This window comes from Pocillopora damicornis, chromosome 4 (assembly GCF_964200805.1).
Source record: "Pocillopora damicornis chromosome 4, jaPocDami1.2, whole genome shotgun sequence".
Lineage (NCBI taxonomy): Eukaryota > Metazoa > Cnidaria > Anthozoa > Scleractinia > Pocilloporidae > Pocillopora > Pocillopora damicornis.
Genome location: NC_142673.1, coordinates 18,042,582 through 18,064,681, shown reverse-complemented (window position 1 = coordinate 18,064,681; position 22,100 = coordinate 18,042,582). Strand labels below are relative to the sequence as shown.

The following is a 22,100-nucleotide window of genomic DNA, read 5'->3' as shown; positions in this document are numbered from 1 at the left end:
GAGGGATTGATGGCTCGTGGAATGGATTTTCGGAAACTTAAGTTAGGAGAACACACGGCTCCTTGGAGCTTGTGTATATGCCAGTATCGGCCGCCAGAGGGTTCCCACTGTTCACGCAACAAGACACCGGTAAGCTCAGTAAAGGGCTTGAACTTCATTTCAAATGTATTTCTGTCATCAAAATTCGATGGAAATTAAAATTGGTAGGATTTTCATACAATAAGAAAAGCGCAAATGTGGTCATGTGGAAAGACAAGGAGTGCGAATACATCTCAAGCGCGTAAAAAGAACAACAATAAGGAGCTCACCATCCTTCTCTTGCAAAATGTCAGCCGAAAAGAATGTTGAACAATTGTGTTCGGTGTGGGAATAGTCCCCTAATCAGTATTATTTTCAGCTGAATTCACTGGTTACCCTGATTTGACTAGTGATATGAGTTTGTAACAGCCGTCTTGGAAGCCAGTACGGAGCATGAGGCCAATGATCATTGAAGAGTAAAATATCCTCGATGTCGACGATTGAAACGCGTCCATTTGGGCCATACAGCTACATCCTTTGGAACGTAGTGTATGGAAATACCCGGTATATGTATATTACTCTTGTAGCTAACATCATTTGGCCCTCCGGCCACGCATTACGTCCGTCATTTTTTCTAAATTTCCTATCTCCACCATATATAGTTGCCGGCGTGTCTTCACAGTTTTCGATGTTACAGCTATGTAACATGATCGTTTTGGCCGTGCGCTTAATGGGGACACTTTTTGGCCCCCAAATCGTACTTTCAATGCACAAAAAAATTGGTCAGGGAGGACTCGCTAGGCGTTAAGGTCGATTATTTCTAACTTTAAAACTGCCATCAATGCGATCCCTTATTAAAGAAGCTTGATTGTCAAACAAGTTCTCCTTACCAAAAACCTTAGAAAATGTATAGAGAACGGTATAGAGAGTATGCATACTGATGTTTGGGTGTAAAGTGTTAGTCCAACCTTAACACACCATTTGCGTCCACAAATAGATACAAAAAAAGAAATCTTGATGCTTCGGAAACACGTTTTAAATGAGACATAGTTTGATGCTAAACTGGTTTGCAGATTTAATGAATGTAACCGAAGAAGGTACAATTCATAGACCCAACGTTTCGACACTCCTGTCTTGTGCCTTCATCAGGGGTGATCTAAACGCTGCAACAAGAAGTCCTTTTATATGATCACTAATTAGCGGCCTTTTTTCTGACGAGGTGTAAATAGGCGTCAGGAAGCAAACCGCCATCGTCACGATTTAAAGGAGCGTGGGCGGAGTTAATATGCCGAGCCTCCAAACAAAGGCGCTGGTGGTAACGCCGATTAGTGTGGATAATTTTAGAATTAATCCACCCAATTGTATGGTTGGTTAGGCAAGTATGCTCCGATAAAGCTGAATTTTCCTTTTTGCAAAGAAAAACCGCTTTTTGGTGCTCTTTTAACCGTGTACCAAACTGGCGTTTGGTCTGTCCGATGTATTCGTTGTCACAGTCATTGCAAGGAATAGAATAAATGGCGTCGGTTCGTTGTTCTTTCGTGACAGGATCCTTAGGTTTGGCGAAAATTTATATACAATTTATTAGAAGTCGGTGGAAAGGGAGATTTTTATCAGAACGGTCTAACATCCCCCCCTTAGGGACCGGTCACTCTATATGGCCTAAACGGGGGGGGGGGGGGGGAGGGGAGAGGCTGGAGAATTTTGGTTGAGTCATAACGAAATTTACCTTCCTTCTTTCTATACACAATTAAGAAACGACAAATGTGTAAGTGTCTGCTGAACTGTAGCTGCTACAAAAATTTCAACAAGCGCCATACCGACACGCGTGTGTTCATGTTAACAGGAAACTATTTACATCCTCTGTCACTGTCACTTACGGCTTAGTTCCACCGAATATAAATGCAATTTCCCCTTATAAGGCACGTTTAGTAATATTTTAAGATGGCTCCTCATAGGCAGTTAATTAGCAATCAATTTTCTAAAGTTCCTCCTCTATATTATGATGGTGACGATTGATCTCCCCTCCGTTCCCCCATCTCCCCCCGAAAACCATGTGTTCCCTTCAAAATTCTTCACCCCCAGGCGATAACATATAACTGTTCGTATTTTAGGTCATCGTGTGATTTCACACAGTTCTTTTCTAAAGACTCGAACGTTCTCTAACTTGCTCTGCCATTCTTCACCGTCGGTTTCAATAGTACACTGAATTGAACTACATACTCGTTTTATTTTTCCCTCTTTTAAGTTTCCTCTCGGATCTTCCCCAACTACTGCAGTTCCTTCAGGTATTTCGTCCAAGTTTGGCTTCTCATCAAGAAGTACTTCATCTTTGCTTTTGTATAAATATTTGTCTCCATAAAGAACTTCCCACAGCGAATGGGGTGCGATAGAAACGAAACGCCCTTTTAAATAACTCTTTCCTTCCCTGAAGAGGACTGCGGAGCCTGACATGATGCAACCTAAGAGTGATAAATACATAGTACATGATTCGAAATAACGACTCGTACAAATATTTACTGTATGCAAATGGAAGATACTGAAGCTGAGCCAGTAGTTCCTAGTACCCTGAGAGCTTTCTTATCAGAGGATATCATACGTCACACAACAATCGATGCTGTTAGGCTTCGATGAAAGGGTGCATGGTTTGTATATTAATTCAAATACGCTCTATTTCAAAATAGCATGAATGCTGATCTAGATAGAGAGAACAAGAATATCAAGTTATCTAGGATATAAATTCTTACCTCGAAAAACTGCAGACTTACAACCAAACACTCTTGGAGTTCTTGACAGTGAAAATTTATAACCCTTTCGAAAAATAAGCCAGATTTGCAAAGACTGAGTGATAACTGGTCGAGAAAGTTTCAATTTTTCCTCTTCCTCACCGACACGTGGCTGAAACAAAATCAAATTTTATTTGTAAAAGAAAATTGTGACTATGCTTTTCGAAATCAATTTTTCATGTGTCGCTGAATCAATCTTTATTCCAGTTCTCAAAACTAATGCGACATTGGATGCAAGCAGTTTGTGTCTAAGAATCAGAAATTAGACAGAAACAGCAACTCCGTCTCTTTCTATGGTCAGCGGTTGAATCAAACTTTATATTTCGATGCCTTATCAAAGAAGCCAATATGACTCATAACGAAGGGAAACCAACAATGATGATGTGAATATAATCATTGAAATTAGGATCTGTAACCAATTTGTTACCTTAAAATGATTAATTTGTACCAATTTGTTGGAAATACGTGCTCTTATTTGAATCTGTTGATCCTCACGTCTGATATCTTCCAGGTGGACACTTGCCGCTGTAATAACGTTACCCTTTCTGAGGTGTACCTCAATTGAAAGAGTATTCAGTGTACTGTGTATGGATCCAATGGAATGTCTGTGGATATCCAAGGCCTCGTTGCACTCTAAACGTGGAAAAAAATGTATGGTATCACGGCACCTTTAAATTTGACCGTATGAAAGTAGGTAACATCGCCATCGGACATTATTTGAGAGTATTTCAACGCTGACTGATACAAAATTACGAGAGATGCGAGAGATTTGTAGCTGTGAACGGATAGTTTTGACCGAGACTCCCAGGGAATTCTTCTTAATCTCTCAACTTCGAAAAACCGCACTTAGGAAGAGAAAGAAAGAAAAAGACGCAATGCCAATATTACGAGGGACGATCAATAAAATGGCAGGAACACCTTACCAGTAATCACAGGAGGGCAACGTTTACTGCATTTCTCTTTGCTGTCAAAGTTATTTTCATTTCCAAAACAGCCTCCATAGTTGAATTGTTTACAACGACCAGCTTTGGGGCTAAATGCCCATCGATGTGTGGTGTTGCTACACGGTCCTGGCTCAGTAGGCTGGCTACATACGTCCACTAAAAGCATTGCATAAATCAAATTTATAGTAACTTATAGCGATTTCATAGCAATGGTACTGAAAAAAGATCCAGCAATGTATTTTTTAGTGTATTTTTCTCGAGAGTCAAAGGATAACAATTAAGGGGCCAGACATTCTTTATCATCCGTCTGGGGGATTTTGGGAGATCACATGGTTTTCACGGGGGACGGGGTGGAGATCAGTCGTCGCCAACTGCGTATAAATTGTGAATGAAGGGGAGGGGTGGGGGGTGAATGCATCGTAAGAAAATTACAGAACTTTAGCGGGGACTAGGTTAATTTTATCGTTAATTTTACCATCAAAAGCCTTCAACCCCCTCCCTCCCTCCCCCCCCCCCAAACATAAATAATAACCTGTCCATTAACCCAAATATCGAAAATCTTTAATTGCTCCACCTACCAGAACAAGTGCGATTGCAATCTTCCATGGTAGGGAAACCATTCCATCCACTTGGGTGACAACCACCAGCAACGATTGGCTGACACGTATTAGTTGTCACGTTGAAATAAAAATTTCTGAAGTAAGCTCTGCATTTGCTTGCAGGGTTTATCTGACAAATTCCACCTGTTAATTGAATATAAGTTATTTTAGAAGTGGAATGAACACGACAGATTAGTGATCTGTCGATATCTTTTTTCATTGTTACACTGACTTTATAGTCAGGCCAATACATTCCAGTTCATTAATCCTTTAACTCCTGTAAGTGACCAAGACAGAATTTCTCCTTACCATATCTATACAATATCATAAAGACAAGTGATGAGAATAAAGAAAATATCAATCATGGGATTACTAATTGATCCGATACCAAATTCTCCAAACTAACATAAGAGAATCATTTGGCATACAGTAAGGAGACTTACTAATGAGATCTTGGGAGTTAAAGGGTTAACATGATGATTCCCATGTTATCTATTATCACTTGTTTTTGCCACAACCATTCTCAAAAGTCATGTAACGTACTACTGCCTTTCTGCATATGTTACATGATTTTTTTTCTAAAAAAAACAAACACACAAACAAACAAACAAAATCGCACCAGTAATCGGGTTTTTATTTGGCTGGTATTAGCTTTAGCAACTGATAGGCGATTAAGCATTAGAAACCTTGAAAGAACAAGACGAAAGAAGACATACCAGGAGAACATGACTTATCTGCTACCTTCTCCACCTTCTTTCCTTCTCGACAAGCAGTCGCCTTCATGATGCAGTAATTGTTGTAGGTTTTCGCATCCGAACCACAGATGGGTTGTAAATCGGCAGGACAGTCCACGTTGTCACGACAGACGCATCTGACCCCTTGGGCACTGTTATAGACACACTTCTCTTCAAGTTTACAAACCACGCCCTCGCAACGATCTGAAAAATTTATAATTTCCATATCTAAGTAATCGTTCGCACAACGATCCTTCTCATTGACCAAACAACCTCAAATTTTCTTACAAATGTAAGAGATGCGTAATATTCGATCATATTTGGAGTCAAAAGCAAATAAATTCTATAGCAATAATTAAAACAGGCAGTGGAACATTTCGAGAGAGGTGAGAGAGTGTGCGTGGATATGGAGAAGGGAGGGGGGGGGGAGGGAATATGGCTCGTTGTACACCAATGCAAACGTGGTCCCCTTGTCAAATTTCCCGAGTAACGTAGGAGGGGGGAGCGAAATTCCCTTTAAAGGGAGGCCTCTGATTTAAATAATGCACGAAGTCGTAAAAAGTGTAATAGAAGTCTCCCGTTGACCTTGCAGCGATCACTGAGAATTGCAATGGCACTCCTCCACCCCTCCCCCCCCCCTCCCTCACAAAGATAGGCCTAGAAGTTCTAATAGCTAACAGTAAGAGATCCATCGGAAATCGAACTATTTAAAATCTGCTTAGAAATTGAAAGTAAAAGCCTTTACTGATTTTCACCACAGGCTAGAAGCAAAGAAGGCGCACTGCTTTGTCGTACCTTTACACAAAGGTGTATGGTCAGACCATTGACCATCCGGGCGACATGTCAGCTTCGATTCTCCGTCAAGCTCATATCCCTCATCACAGGAAAAGGTCACAGTGCTTCCAATAGAAAAGTCATCACCAATTCGTTTGCCATTTTTTGGAGGAAAGACATCGAGGTCCCAGCACGAAGTAACTATTAGCAAATTCATTTTTATTTTATGCATCTTGGAAAACAGTATCTTGACGTGCACGTTTAAATTCAGACTAGCTGAAGTAAAATACATCATTACAGGGTGGGCCTGTGTCTTAACGAGCAAACTGACACTATTTGTGCCAGATTCTTTGTTTGATACCTTATGTTTACTGGGTCTTATCTTTATAAGCTCACTAAAAAAATATAGACAGTAACTGATGATATTAATAAATACAAAAGTCTTAGATACTCTTAGACTACTCGTAGCAAAGGCTGATTGAGGCATTGGAGATCATTTATTAATTAAGATAAAATGTTAAAGACTCTATTAACTACCATCTCTATCAAGTCTTCTTGCTTCTGTCTTTGAATAATCACCATTCTGGTGTTGATGGCGTCATGATGCCACTGAGACGTTGAGCTTTTTCTAAAAGTTTGTCTGCAATATTTGCATTTCTTTAATTTGCCAATGCGAATCTCTCTTTATCATTTACACTGCCGTCATGGCGATTTTCGTTTCTGTCCTTCAACACTATGCCTATTTCAAAGTATCTCTTACACTTACTTTCGCAAGTCGGTTGTTCTCCAGACCATCTTCCATTTGGTTGACAAGTTCTCTTACTTGATCCGATCAAACGGGTATTTATTTCACAACCAAATTCCACTTCGGTCCTTACAATAAACTCCTCCAAGTTGTCCGTTCTAAAGCCTTTGTTTGGCTTTCCAGGGTCTGAACATGTTGCTGTAATGGTATAAATCAAAGGGTGATTTCAGAAAACTGGCCTAAATTAGGTGCAAATTTTCATCTTTTGTCAAGAGTAATAAATATAAGATTTATACGTAGTCTTTGATAATCGTGCTGCCAAGAGTTAAGTTCCACTCCTTGGAGCGTTAAGTTCGCGCTGTTTGGGATATAACTTAGTGGCTAAGTTATATTCCAAGGAGCGCGAGCACATTTCTCGAAAAGCAGCCGTTAGTTGAGCCTAGTCCAAAGTTTTTAAGAGCTTCATTTTTGGCTCAGGCCAATAAATTAAGACGCTGGTTAATGGGACATGTACAGTTAAAAGCCATAGGAAAGTTTCTTCGTAAGATGCGGTCTAGTTCTTGGATAAAACAGAAAGAGCATGTCCTCATTTGGATGTCACTTTGTAAGACTTTTAAAGGAAAAAGTTTCTCGACCGTCAGGTTTTTACAAGAAAGTATTGGCTAGTTATATGAGAAAGAAGAGGACGTTGAGCTGGGCAGATTGACCGCATGATCCAGGCAGATTTTGTTGAAGGTGGCTAATAAAAATTTCCTCAACCCTTCAATAGGCTTCTTAGCTTAAATAAAGGTACCATGACTGACTTACCACAGAATGTCGGGGGAAACAAGTTACGGATATGCTCTAATGCCACAGTCTGCTTAGTCCGCTGTTTGTCCTCAAATGTTACCGAATACTTGTCACCATTGATCGCGTCAACCTTGGCAAAGATGTACGTTCCTCTTTGCATTGCAATCACACGCGTTCCCAAGAAGATGTTCTTCGGAGATGGGAGTTTGTCCTCTACTATAATGTATTGTTGTGTTCCAGGTCCAAATATCGCAACGTCTCTTTGTTCTTTGGATGAGTCAATCAGAACTGTCACGATATTTTTGCTTTTTTGCTGAATTATTCCATGGATGAAACGTTGGCCATTCCTGACAAAGACTGGGGTGTTAACACCTGCACATTCTATAAAATAAACAAATAGATAAATAGATAGATGTAAATCTGAGAAAATAACACACTCGAGTATTAAAATTCGCCTGTCCCTCTGGATAACGTGCTTATGAGGTTAATGAACTTTAAGAAGGTGAAGCTGAGGTAAAACTAGAAGCGCAGGGTTTCAAAACAAGCCGGCGACCTAATGGCCCTTAATAAACTTTTCACAAAATATTTTGAAACCCCTGGAAGCAGCTTTAAAAAACAAAGTAAGAAAAAATGAAAAGAAGATTGATTGACAATGGACTTAGGAGTGTAAAAATGATAAAATGAAAGTGTAAGTTAATAGTAAGGAAGAGAAACCGAAATAAGCACTAAAACAGTGCAATGATTGTAGGGAAAGAAACTGATCATCATGAAACATGATAAAGCGAAATAAAAGATGTACTACCATGATATCATTAATCAAAGATACAGAGATGTTTACTTATTTACCAACACAAAACGGTTGCACCCCAGTCCACTCCCCTTCACCAACACAAGAGCGCCTGTCAGATCCATACAAAATGTATCCATCGTTACATTTATAGAAGATCATTGACAGATAAGAGAATGGAGGGCCGGTTGAATTTGTTGAACTGTGTTGAGGTGTACCGGGATCAGCACACGTTACCACTAAACAGGAAATAATAATAACAGTAATAAAAATAATTATAGTAATAATATTAGTAATAAAAACAATGGCCTCAATTGATAGCTACCTGATGGGTCTTCTCCTCTCAAGAAAAAAAAAATGAAAAAAAGAAAAAATTGTAAATAAACCTAGTGTTAAAAAAATACCAACTAGCAGGAGGTGGACCAGTTGGTTCTCTAGAAGGTGCAGCCAGGTAGTTGCACTTAAGGCAAATGAGAACAATCCAGTGAGTAGCAGGGTGTGATGCTTGAACTCGCGACAACCAGTCCAGCAACCCGTGATCAATCGGTTACACTGCCACTCCCTAAAAAACTTCGACCTGCCGGACTACTTCAGTTTGTAAACTATTGCAGAATGTGAAATTACATGGTTTGACATTTTTGACAGCTTCAGTCTTATACAGCCAATCAGATTATTTGAACTATTCTAACTGGGATTCTGATTGGCTTATTGTAGCGTGCTTTATGAGAAAATAGGGCGTGCTGCCGACACTGTTGTTCTCTTTTGGACTTTGTTTTCAAGTCGACTACGTCTCGTTTTCTCCCTATTCTTCTTTCGTGCTCTAGCACGCTTCCTGTGTGCTTTGCAACAGAGCAAAGTCAACGCTTCTCTAATTGTTAAGTAATTGGTATATTTGAAAGCTGGTCATTCTCATTACTCCGTGCTTCATTCATGTATAGAGGAAAAAAGGTACAAAACGAAAGTCAACTAAGAAACTCACCTTTACAAACAGGTGTCTCACCGACCCACTTTCCATCTTCCCCACATGTCAAAGTATCTTGTCCTTTCAATTTATACCCTTCATTACAAGTGTAATACACGTGTGCTCCAAAAACAAACCCACCGCCGAACATCACTGCGTCAGGCACTTTTGGAGGCTCCTCGCAGGGTACAGCTAAAATATATCAATCAAATAAATTTTTCGTCGTAGCGATGGCTCATTCTATCGCGATACTGATTCATCTATTTGACTTTTACTATATTGCATTGACGAGGAAAAACAAGCATTCATTATATCGGGGTAGATGTCTACGCTTTAAGGCATTCTTAATGAAGGGATTCCAAAGTAACCCGGACCTAACGCACCCAGGTACGTATAAAAAGGTACTAGATAACGGGAAACTACGTCAGCGGAATGAGGGTTTGTTTATTTAAGTTGGATTCTGTTACATCAAGAGGAAAGACGGTACGTTATTCTCTCTTACTTGCATACATATTACTATCGTGGGTGAAATCGTGATTTCTGTTCGTTACACAGGAGACTTCATTGACACGGGGTCATGATGATTCGTTTTAATCGTATACCACATTTTTAAAATACAAGAGAACATCTTGCTGCATAATGTAATCTTACGTTTGCAAATTGGCTGCGTGCCACTCCAGGTTTGGTTCGCAAGACATGTTCTTGCATTGGGGCCTACCAGTTTAAAACCGCGATGGCAGTCGAAAGTGACATTGTTATTGTACTGAAATAACCAGCCATTGCGTTTTCCATTCAAGGGAGATCCAGGGTCTCCACAACTTACAGCTGAAAAGAGATAGGATCCGATAACTAAATCAAGTTAAAATAAATAGAATTAGAAAATGAAAATCATCGTCAACGTTACTGAAATAATAGAACATGAGTCACGACTGTATATCATTTAATTAAGGTAAATAATGTAACAACAGCAAATTAAATATAAATTGTTACAGTCGAACCTGTATTAAGCAGTCAGTTGTCAAAGTCCCGAATTTCTTCCCCTTAATCACTGTAATGTTCACCTCTATTAAGTGGTCGGTCCTTTATTTTATCCCGACGGCCTGTTTTTATGGTCCTCTGCCTGTATTGAATTGAAACTAAGAATAATCTTTAAAGTACTTTTTGATACATTTTCCCTCCCAAGTGGCGTTGTTTATCGCTTTTCTAGTACCTTAAACTGTGGAAACTGTACTAGGCAGTCACCCCGCCATTCCCGCATTCCCGGTGGGTGAGTGCTTGTTACAGGTTCGACGATATATGGAGAATCATAACCATGATAAAATTACTTGACATCTAATCTGTACTGACCAACACAAGACACATTGTATTTAGTCCATCGTCCATTTGACTGACATCTGAGTCTATGAGGATTTCCAAGTCGATAGAAGCCCTCTTTACACAAGAATTTGACGACGGAACCAACCGTGTTATTGCCAATTGCTTCAGCATTTTCCGGAGCTTCTGGAGGTGGGCATGTCTTACCTATTATCAGAACAAAAAATAAAGATCATCATTTGGTGCCAAGTAATAAAAGCCGTAAATTTCTTAAACGGCCCAAAAATATCGAGTCAGAAGGAAATATGTGCCTTTGAATACCAATTTTATAAAAAGGATACCTGTTGTGGTCAATTAAACGAATTGCATTAAAGGGTAAATACTCAAATTTTATCCTCACGAACGTGTCTTCGCAACTAATTGCTCATCAGTCACGTGTAATCGCGTTAACCACGCGCGAACGCGGGAGCGAGCGCGGAAGCAGCTATTGCGTTACACGATCCGTTTCACTTCCTGCGCTATCCTTGTTACCCCGAGCACCCCACTGAGATTGGAAAAAATCTAACATACCACTGCTTAGGCTATTTTGATATCGTGGAGCTCTCCTCTGGAGAAAGAATATGTCATCTCACCCCACGAGTGAAGAGTTGCCTTAGTTGCGGCACCCAACACCACATGGTATCTATATTGCTTCATCGCAAGGATTTTCGTGTAAAAAAAGGAAGGTAAATTTATCCCGAAAGAAACTATTTGACAGGTCCGGTTACGTTCTACACTTAGTTCGCTGATGCATAGAATTAAATAAATATATAACGTAATCAAAATTTCAAAACGGAAATCTCAATGCCGGTCATCTTTCATCTTACTTTTTTTTTTATTTTTTTTATCTACGATGACGAGTGTTGCTAAACTCATTCAACTTGAAGCAGAGATAACCAGTTTTGCCGCCACAACACATAATGACTTACCTAATATATTGTCTTCGCCTCTTACCAGTTGGAGCAGGAAGAGACCGAAAACAAAGCTCTGAACGCAACGCATGGTTATCACCTTACGCTGTGGTTATGAGAACGAAATGTAATTTGAAAGTATTGCTTCTGCGTTTCAGACACAAAGGAATTAAATAGAGAACACGCACAAACGTCCTTTTAGCGCACCTATTTGGTCAAGCTGTCAACGGTAACGTTATCTTTGATTCCTTAAATTTGAGCGCTGTTATTTCTCAGGGTGTTCAGGGCAGGAAATGAGAAGCTATCTGTCAGCGAACTATTATTTAAGTGCGGAATTTTCTCTACGTGAGCCAAATCACTGAGGCTGAAATCATCCATCAAAAGGCTTGTGTATTTGGAAGTCATCCAACCCCTGCTGTTTATCTTTTTATCAGAATTGGGCAATATGGTGTTTCAATCAGACCTACTGAGCCGCAGCACCGTCATACTTAATTTAACACTCAACTGTGTATATTTTCAACCTCTCCTTATTTCCTTTATCATAGATAGTTTACCGTCTTAAGAGCGCTTGTCTGTAAAAATTAAACATATCGCGGCAAGGGTGGAAAATTCGATTTCTTTCTTATTTTAAAGTTAGATAGGCCAGGCTATAACTAAAATCACCGGATACTTTTTTTGGCGAAATACCTTTTTATTCCAGAAAAAAAATACAAATAACGAATTTCTGTTTGAGGGCTTCACGTGCAAAATCTAATCACTATCTCGTCTTTTAAACACTCACAGAGATTCCAACCCTCCCGATTTGATGTCTTGCCTCCCGCTCTCCCGATTTTTACCAAATTCTCCCGATTTATCATAAAATTCTGAAAACTAGGGGAAAATTGCTAATCTTTAGAATTTTTGGCGATCTGTCACTGTGAAACACTCATATTATACTTACTTTCTTCGCGAAGAGCATTATGGTATGTTATAACTCAGGCCGGAATGATGTCAAAATTCAGGAAATGGCAGTTGAGAGAACCTAAATTTGCAAAATTTCCCGGGGGCATGCCCCCTGACCCCCCTAGAAGCTCGCGCCTTTGGCACTAATAATTACTCCCTATTTTCCATCACATGGGGTTGGAATCTCTGCACTCAAATCTTCTTTTTCGATCTCATAAGACCTCACTAAATGATTTTTGTAAACATTGCGCCCTTCTTAGCGCTTAAAATAATCTAATTTCGAAAGCAGCATTTCTTTTCAGTAAAAATACTTCGTGAATAAAATTAATTTTCACCATGTGCTAAACCTTCAAATGGATTAAGCTTTTGGTGGTAGAATTGCGAAAAGGTGTTCTCAATATAACTGTAAAAATTTGTTTAGGCAAATGATTGAGAGCGATACAAAAGCTTTTCAAAGTCCGTTAAAATGCAGTTATTTGACCTTTTGCGGTGAACATTCCAGTCGCGAGTCACACATATTTTAATATGTTTCAACCAATATGAGGCCGAAAAATGTACATAGAAACATATTTCCAAATGTTCTAACCACATTTACCGCAGAAGACCGATCCAGAGACCATTTTAGTGTGATTCTCTTGTCGTTCGTCGTATTTAGGTCGGTATAAATGATAACGTCCGATGAAACCACAAACCCTGTCGAACACCATCTTGTTGTCAAACGTTCGATATTTTTCTTCACTGTGGCATCTTAGTCAACGGTTCAGTTGGCTGCGAGTATTGCTCAGTTTACAATGCACTAGAAGATTACATCGGACAGTCTAATTCAATGCTAAACTGAGTTGACTACAAACATGTACGCCCTTTGAGTATTTGGGTTGTCACGCAATACCGGTGACAAAGGAACTTTAGGGGGTAGGTGAAGGGAAAAACTCCATATATTTAAGCACTATCAGAACTGAACTCTTGGAACCTACAAAATATTTTATTCTGTAACCATTTTTGTAATAGTGCCATCTTTTTCTGGTGAAAAACATTTATTATTCTTGTTTTTTTGGCGCTCTGTACCTTTCGTATTCGTTAGGGGTGTTTTTCTTTCCACTAAAATTGCAAGGAATACCCCAAATAGCATGAAAGAGAACCTTTTATACATTTTTGCTGCACCATGCTACAAAACACAGTGGTGGGGATGTGTGGCTTATGTGAGGCAGGGGTGCTATGTTCCGTGGCCAATGGGTGGGGCTTGCAAAAGGGAGTGGTACTATTAACCAGTGTAAACAGGCCCAACTACCGTATAGAAAAAACCAGGAAAGATTTATTACTCGACGTTTCGGGGTCATCGTGACTCCATTATCAAGAGACTAGTTTAAAAACATGCAAATAAGGAAAGGTACAAGAATAGCATAAATTAGAATGAACGGCTTAAACAAACACCTTGGCGCGGATGGAATCCGTTTGCACGTTCAATGTTGGCTTACGCATGCGAATATACAACATTTCATTAACAAGGCAATCAAATTTGCCGTTACATTTCGCGATGACGTTAAATTGCTCGATCAAGCGTTCAGGCATTTCACTATTGTGTAGGAGGTGGTAGTGTTTGTAGATAGAAGATGATTTCCTTGTGTGCCCTTCTACGCGATCGTGTAAGTGACCACGAGTATAGCCCACATACCCTGCATCACACAGGTTACATTTAAATTCATAAACGATACATTGTTGGTTAACAATAGGGGGCTTAATTTCGTGTTGCTTAAGCTGTTGATCGAGCTTAGGGCTAACGAACACTGGTTGGACAGTCACGCTTAACTTCGAGCTTAGACTGTTCAGTTGTTGTTTAACATGATTAGCTGACGATTGGTCCTTGAAGGGTAACAATAATCTCACAATCTCCGATGGTACGTCTGGTGATGGACAGGGCTCTGCAGATGAAATCCTTCTCTCAACGAACCGCTTGATTGTAGTTTCAACCAGTGGCTTTGGGTATTTCAAGTTATGAAAAACCCTTCTAAGGCGGTCACATGTCACGTCGATGACACAGGGTGTCATCGACGTACCTCCGGTAATAGCGCGGAAGTTGACCGTGTTGTTCGAGGTTTTCCGTCTTCATGTGCTCGATTGAGGAAAACCTCGAACAACACGGTCAACTTCCGCGCTATTACCGGAGGTACGTCGATGACACCCTGACCGTAATGCCTGATAGGGTGACCGCTGGCCAGTTTCTAGACACCCTTAACTCTACCCATCCCTCCCTCCAGTTTACCATGGAAGTCGAACGGGAAGGATCCCTTCCCTTTCTAGGAACTGAACTGCTTAACCGTGCACCAAAGATTGAGACCAAGGTCTACACCAAAAGAACCAACACGGGTCTCCTTCTGCATTTCCAGAGTCATGTTGACATTAAGTACAAGCGCAGCCTAGTCAACACCATGGTGGATCGCGCTTATCGATTATCTTCTAACTGGTCTTTCTTCTCCGAGGAATGTGACCGCCTTAGAAGGGTTTTTCATAACTTGAAATACCCAAAGCCACTGGTTGAAACTACAATCAAGCGGTTCGTTGAGAGAAGGATTTCATCTGCAGAGCCCTGTCCATCACCAGACGTACCATCGGAGATTGTGAGATTATTGTTACCCTTCAAGGACCAATCGTCAGCTAATCATGTTAAAACAACAACTGAACAGTCTAAGCTCGAAGTTAAGCGTGACTGTCCAACCAGTGTTCGTTAGCCCTAAGCTCGATCAACAGCTTAAGCAACACGAAATTAAGCCCCCTATTGTTAACCAACAATGTATCGTTTATGAATTTAAATGTAACCTGTGTGATGCAGGGTATGTGGGCTATACTCGTGGTCACTTACACGATCGCGTAGAAGGGCACACAAGGAAATCATCTTCTATCTACAAACACTACCACCTCCAACACAATAGTGAAATGCCTGAACGCTTGATCGAGCAATTTAACGTCATCGCGAAATGTAACGGCAAATTTGATTGCCTTGTTAATGAAATGTTGTATATTCGCATGCGTAAGCCAACATTGAACGTGCAAACGGATTCCATCCGCGCCAAGGTGTTTGTTTAAGCCGTTCATTCTAATTTATGCTATTCTTGTACCTTTCCTTATTTGCATGTTTTTAAACTAGTCTCTTGATAATGGAGTCACGATGACCCCGAAACGTCGAGTAATAAATCTTTCCTGGTTTTTTCTATGCCTTTGCTTTAGCAACTACCGTATAAAACCTTAAACTACAGAGGGGCCGACATGTGCGCTCGGCACAAAATAAGGTCGATCTCATCTTCAGGACCGGTAAATTTGAAAGCCGACTTATGACTTGCGATATTCTTGGTGCATAAAAGTAAAGGAACAACTTCCGTTTCACGCTTTCGATCTCTAGTGTTGTAACAACAAACTACGCCGATAACCGACTTGAACGAAAAACAACCTTCCATTTTTTGTAACAAAGTTGACCGTGTAAGTTAGTGTATAAGTCCGAAGCCCCGCTTGTAAGCAAACAATAGACATCGTGTAATTACCATAAACCAGGTTTTGTTTACTAAGGCTTACTACTTTTAGCAGGTACTAAATTTAGCTTTTTAACGAGTATACGAGTATTAGCCAAAGGCCCGATCTCCGCGACTTACATATAAGAGATTTCTATTCACAGGAACAAAAAATCTGAGCAGAAGAGTGACGTTTTTTTTTACTCTCCCCTTCCCCTACCCCCTAAAAAATAACTTTCCATTGTATGATTTGCATTGCGTGACGACTCTCCGTATGCACCACAAACTGAACAACACTCACAGTCAACTGAACCACTGGATAAGATGCCACAGTGCAGAAAGATGTCAAACGTTTTACAACGAAGGTTGGTGACAGTTCGCAAATTGACAGGCAGTTTCATCGGACGTTATAAATACGACGAGCGACTAGATAACCACTGTAAAATGGTCTTTGGATGTTTCTTCTACGGCAAATGAGGTGAGAGCATTTGGAAATGTGTACACATGTACATTTTCCGGCCTTATATGGGTTGAAACATATTAAAATATGTGTGTGACTCGCGACTGGAATGTTGACCGCAAAAGGTCAAATAACTGCATTTTAACGGACTTTGAAAAGCTTTTGTATCGCTCTCAATCATTTGCCCAAAGAAATTTTTACAGTAATATTGAGAACATCTTTTCGCAATTCTACCGCCAAAAGCTTAATCCATTTGAAGGTTTAGTACTTGCTGAAAATTAACTTTGTGGGGAATTAGTAAGGATAGCCCACACTGTCTCGTCTTCACTAGATTTTTATTCTTCTCCTCTTCTATTCTCGCTAGGTTTCACAACTGTCACAACTCCTCGATTCGACTGATATGAAAGATTACTTCGACTGAAAGCTAAATAAATCACAGACAATTGTTCCTTATCTTTGCGGGACACCTTAGTTAAAAAGAACGCTGATTGGCTAGATACGAATCTTCCAGACATAAGAATAACAAAATTTCCAGACAAACATTTCACAATCGCTATTTGATATCTATGCTATTATTCTGTTTCCGACAACTTTACTCACAAAGTACTTTTACTGAAGAGAAATGTATGCTTTCGAATTTAAATTATTTTACACGTAAAGAGGAACGCAGTGTTTACAAAAATCGTTTTGTAAGGTCTTATGAGGTTAAAAAAGAATATTTGATTGTTAAAAAGACGAGATAGTGATTCGTTTTTGAACGCGAAGCCCTCAAACTTGTGCAATAATTTGCTGCTAAAAATGACGATTTTAACGAAATTTTGTTATTTGTTTTTTTTCTCCGAAATAAAAAGATATTTTGCCAAAAAAAAGTATCTAGTGATTTTAGTTATAGTCTAGCCTATCTAACATTAAAATAAGAAAGAGATCAAATTTTTCATCCTTGCCGCGAAATTTAGAATTTGTCTGATTTTTACAGACAAGCGCTCTTAAGCAGCAGGAAACCATACCAGTTTTAACAATTTTCATTGAAAGCGACAGGGAAATGACGCCTCAACAAAGTGTAGAAAGTATGTTTTTTTCCACGGGAAGAAAATAACTTCCCTGACCTTTTCCTGCGACTTCCCAAAATCCGACCTCAACATCCGCTGAAAATTCACCTTTTGGGCTTTAGATTTCACGTGTAGTGTCACGTGACTTTTGATGTAAACAAACACCGAGAGTTCGGGCATTGAGTCGAGCTCGCAGTACATGTGTCCGAAATTCGGCTTTGGCAATTTTTCGAAAATAACTTCCCACTTTCAAGAAACGTTTCTTCGTTCAAATTTGACATCTTTCTTTTATCATTTAATTGATCGTTTATCAAGCAAGTTGTCATTTCGCTGCCGTTGAAGCAGATGCGAAGAATGTTACAGGAAGCGACTTGCGGCATGAAATAATCGAACTAGTTCTGCGTACAATGATGTATCTGATCAGGTATTTTCCGGGTGTTAAGTGGGTAAATTGTTAAATAAAATCACTTCTGTCAGGAAATTAGTGCCCACGAATCGTTGTAGAACGTGAGGAAGCTTTAATTCCCACACGGAAACTACGTATCTGGGTGTGGTTTCCATAGCTAATAAATGTACAGATCTTTTTTAACCATAAGTAAGACAAGAAGGAAATTCTGCGAAACTCAGAACAACCTTTAAGTAGAATTAAACTCAAGAATGGCAGACCACAAAAGTAAAGCAGATTTCAACGCGATGAGTGTGGCAGAGTTGAAAAAATATCTACAAGAACGAGGGATTTCAGCGAGCGGATACTTGAAAACCTCGTTAGTGGAAATCGCCTCCGCAGTCGAAAAAATGGTTTTGCCAGTGGATCCAAATTTCGAAAAAGACGACGCCACTACTTTAGATGAATTAATAATTCATGACATGCTAATTCCAAACCCATTTTCCCTGAAGACTGTTAACGATTTTAACGCGTAGCCGCTGTTTGGATTGTACGACATTTTTAATTATTTGATTTACCACTCCGCCGATTACGATAAGCAGGGACTCGCCGCCTATAAGTCTTTTGAAGATTATCGACTCTTCGATGATGGTTACGTGAAATCATAGCTAACTTCTCATTTGAAACAAGAGGGAATTCATGTATACGTAGCCAGTGTGCGCCCTTTCATGAAAATAAAAACTGACGAGGGAAAGGAATACTACGATCTCTGGTTTGTTGTTGAGGGCAGAGGTGCAAACCGGGGCAGTGTCCTCCAAGCTAAATGTAAATGTAAAGGTGGTCGAGATGGGGGATGCAAGCACATTGCAGCTGCCATGTATTCCCTTGAAGATTTGTTAAACACTCGAGGTAAAGATAGTGTAACCAGTGGCCTATGTATCTGGGTTAAAAAACCTAGAGCAAATACTAAATCTTGCGAAGTGAAAGACCTGGTAGGCAAAAAAATTAAAAAACCCTCTCACCAAATAAGAAAACGTAAACACACTTATCCTCGGTATATTGACCGAGACGTTCGCGCCCCAGAAGACAGGAATCCAAAAGATGAGGAATATCTCCGTCAATTCACAAAAAGATGTGCCAGTTAAAAAAACTGATGCACCTGCAGTTATCTTACCCCCTATTCAAAAGACTCCACTACACTTCCGAAGCTCCCTCAGAACTGGACAATAAGCCTTTTAATAAGGCTAAGACTGGTATCATGAATACCAAAATACAAGAGATTATTAGAGGCCATCCCAACATCTCTAGCAAAGATGTGTTGAGGCTGCTAACCTTCAGTGATGTAGAAAGAGATCATGTAGAGAGAACCACCACAATGCAGTGGCAATGTGAGGAATGGTATATCCACAAGGTTGGTTTCATAACAGCTTCAAGGTGTAAAAGAGTCTTCACTAGGCAAGAGGCCATTGAGAAAAATGAGAAAGATGTAACAAAGTTGGTAAAGGATATTGTGCTACCTGAGTCACCACACAGTTGTGGTCAAAATCAGGAAGTGGAACCACAAAATCCAAGAGAGTGGGGATTATTTCATTTGGAGAGTGCACGTAGGGCATATCAGCGAGTTGCTAGCCATACCCACCACAAACTGGAACTGGTCTCAAAAGGCTTTCTAATTTCAAAGTCAAAGCCTTTCCTTGGTGCCAGCGTGGATAATATTCAGAGATGTCAGTGCTCTGATGGTTGTCCAAACAAAGTTTTGGAATACAAATGCCCCTGGAAACACAGAGATATGCACCCTAAAGAAGCTTTCCTTACCCCTGAAATTGGTGGCACTGTGAGCAAAAATGGGTTTGCCTTGAAGCCCTCCGAGTACTACTTCCAACTTCAGCTTCAAATGTTTCAAGTGAGTGAGCTGTCCTTGAGTATCTTAGTCGTGTGGACAAAACAAGGTGTCTTTACTGTTGAGGTACCTTTCAATGCAAGTTTCATGACTGAAGTGTGCTCCGAGCTTGAGATGTTTTGGTTTCAACAGATTCTCCCTTTCGTGATGAATACCTTAGTTTCCACCACTTCTTTTCCTGGTATGTAGCATTTTTTTCTAATCATGATTTCAAGTAATTAAATTGCAATTTTTACTTTTCAGTATTTATCAGAGCTCTGATCTCCACCCAAAGATTGATAAATTATAAGGTCACTCAGCTAGAGATTTCCATGACAGTGATACTGATATGTTGTAATCTTTTTTTTTAATAGATTCAACAGATGAACATGAAGTTTGCTCATTGCAAAATAGCTGTGGTTCACAGACCATCAGTTCTGCAGCTCTGCAGCCAAGTTATTCTTGCAACAATATCATCTCTTCATGCAGGGTATACTTTGAAGGAGATACCAGTATCAGCCCCTCTGCACAATCAGATCTTCATGAAGTTATAGATTTGTCGACTTTGCAAACAGACAATAACCCCTGCCACATCTACTCCAGATAGTGTTGAACTTTCTGGTCCGCAAATTTACAAGACAGATGTGGCAAGTGTCCAACCAAATGCCATGATCACTGACATAATAGTTTTATTCTTGTTCAAGTAAGTATATTTGTCAGTGTTATCATATATATTGTAAACTTAATTTCTGTTGCTTGCAATGTATAAATAAACATGTTTATTTATGTTAATTTTGTGTTTTGTTTCAAGCAACTACCTCAGTGTATGTATCCCATTGTGAGTACCTGATTCTACACCATTTTTAGTAGGGAACAAGATGTTGGACAAACTTCCTCAAGGTACAAAAACTTTGAACTGTATTGAATTTCATGGTTCAAGAAATTCAGCCTTTTTATACACAAATATACTACTACCATAGTGGCATATAATATTCATTTTTTCATATTTTTGTCTATTTCTAATTTTTGTTAGAATGGTCCTATTAACATCTGCAGAGAAGTTTTTAAAAGGAAACCTGCTGAACAGTGACTATGTGTTCATTCCAATCAACAGAAGGTGACAGAAGCTACCTAGCTATCATCACTGTTTTATAGATAGGTGTTATAAAATATGAAATGGTTTACTACCTCCACCTTAAAAAAACAACATGTAAGATTATTTTAATGAGAATCAAATTTATTTATTTTTTCAGTTTACATTGGTTCTTGGTTGTCTTAACCCCATGGTAAGCATATGGTTAGCACAAGAATGCAAATTAGTAAGATTTCTTTTCCTGGAAGCAGTAAGATTCCTTTTCATGGAAGGTATAATAACCACTGTGACAGTGTTATTGTTCTTTTGCCCAAATTTATAACTGTTTAATTAACATTCCTTTTCTAGGCACTTTCTGATAATGGACTCACTGACGTGGGATATTAGCATTAGGCAAGAGGAAGTACATAATATCAACAGGTATAAATCTTCTTAAATGAAAATCTTAAATATGGTCATTTTTACATCTCATTTCTTTGATCAAATAGAGTAATACTTTTTGTGCTACATGTTAACATTTTTTTAAAATTATTAATCAGCTTCTTGGATCATCTGTGTGCAACTAATGGTATATCCACAAAAACAAGGCAGCGAACAAATCATGTGCTTAAGGTAACCTATTTGACAATGTGTTTACAATACAGAATCCTGTACATAAACTATTGCAACAACATAATGTCAAGTCTGAATTGAACAATGAAAACTGACACCATTACAGAACAACTAGGAATATTTCAATGATCAAATGGCTCTCACTTTCAGCTACCACAACAATTGCCAGGGAGCAACAACTGTGGATTTCACCTGTTCATGTTTGTTGACCATTTCTTAAAGGTATATCATTGCATGTTATAATGTTAATGCAATATGATCATATTTACCATAGACCATGGCAAATCACATGAAAATGGATCAAAATCCTGGCTGTTTTAAAATGTTGAGTTTCTTGGAATTTAATAGAAGTTAAATGACATTCATGTCAATATATTATCCCATACGATATTGAGGAGTATGAAAGTGACCCCAGTGGGTATGTCAGTGCAGAACACCTGTGGTTTTCTCCACAAGATGTGGAAAGCAAGAGAACATTAACAAGGAACTATTTAGAGGCTTTATTTGTAAAGGAATAAAATGTACTTGAGTATAGAAAATTATACATTAGACATTTTTATAAAAAATTTTTAGGAGATCTGTTTTCAGCTGAATATATAAAAAATAAAAATATAAAAGATTAAATGAATAACAACATTATACTGCTGATGAGCTTAAGCATAATTCAAGAGTGTACTCTTGCAGTATTGATTTACTGTTAGTATGGTCAAGTTTCATTTATTATTGATGGTTGCAAATGGTAACCAGTCAACTCGCCGACGGACCAACTCGCCGACGCCAAC

The 22,100-nt window shown here is 39.2% G+C and overlaps 2 protein-coding genes and 1 pseudogene across 3 annotated transcripts in view; 1 reads left to right on the top strand and 2 right to left on the bottom strand.

Moving 5' to 3' along the window:
• LOC149047085 (CUB and sushi domain-containing protein 1-like) overlaps positions 1-22,100 on the bottom strand; it is a 109,501-nt gene that overhangs the window by 65,038 nt on the left and 22,363 nt on the right. The gene's annotated exons all lie outside the window — the stretch shown is intronic.
• On the bottom strand, positions 1,069-11,723 carry LOC149047091 (P-selectin-like). Of its 2 annotated transcripts, XM_089205276.1 has the most exons (14): positions 11,417-11,723; positions 10,482-10,655; positions 9,786-9,959; positions 9,153-9,326; positions 8,233-8,412; positions 7,405-7,767; positions 6,619-6,795; positions 5,874-6,053; positions 5,061-5,282; positions 4,324-4,488; positions 3,725-3,901; positions 3,229-3,434; positions 2,763-2,913; positions 1,069-2,477 (listed from the first exon to the last, which is right to left on the bottom strand). In XM_089205276.1, exons 1-14 carry the CDS (start codon positions 11,487-11,489, stop codon positions 2,131-2,133), a joined length of 2,763 nt encoding a protein of 920 aa, XP_089061402.1. In that variant the 5' UTR covers positions 11,490-11,723; the 3' UTR covers positions 1,069-2,130. The 2 variants fall into 2 exon arrangements, with proteins under 2 accessions (XP_089061402.1, XP_089061403.1); XM_089205277.1 differs by lacking the exon at positions 9,153-9,326 and having other exon boundaries at positions 11,417-11,581.
• On the top strand, positions 18,007-21,960 carry LOC149047090 (uncharacterized; annotated as a pseudogene).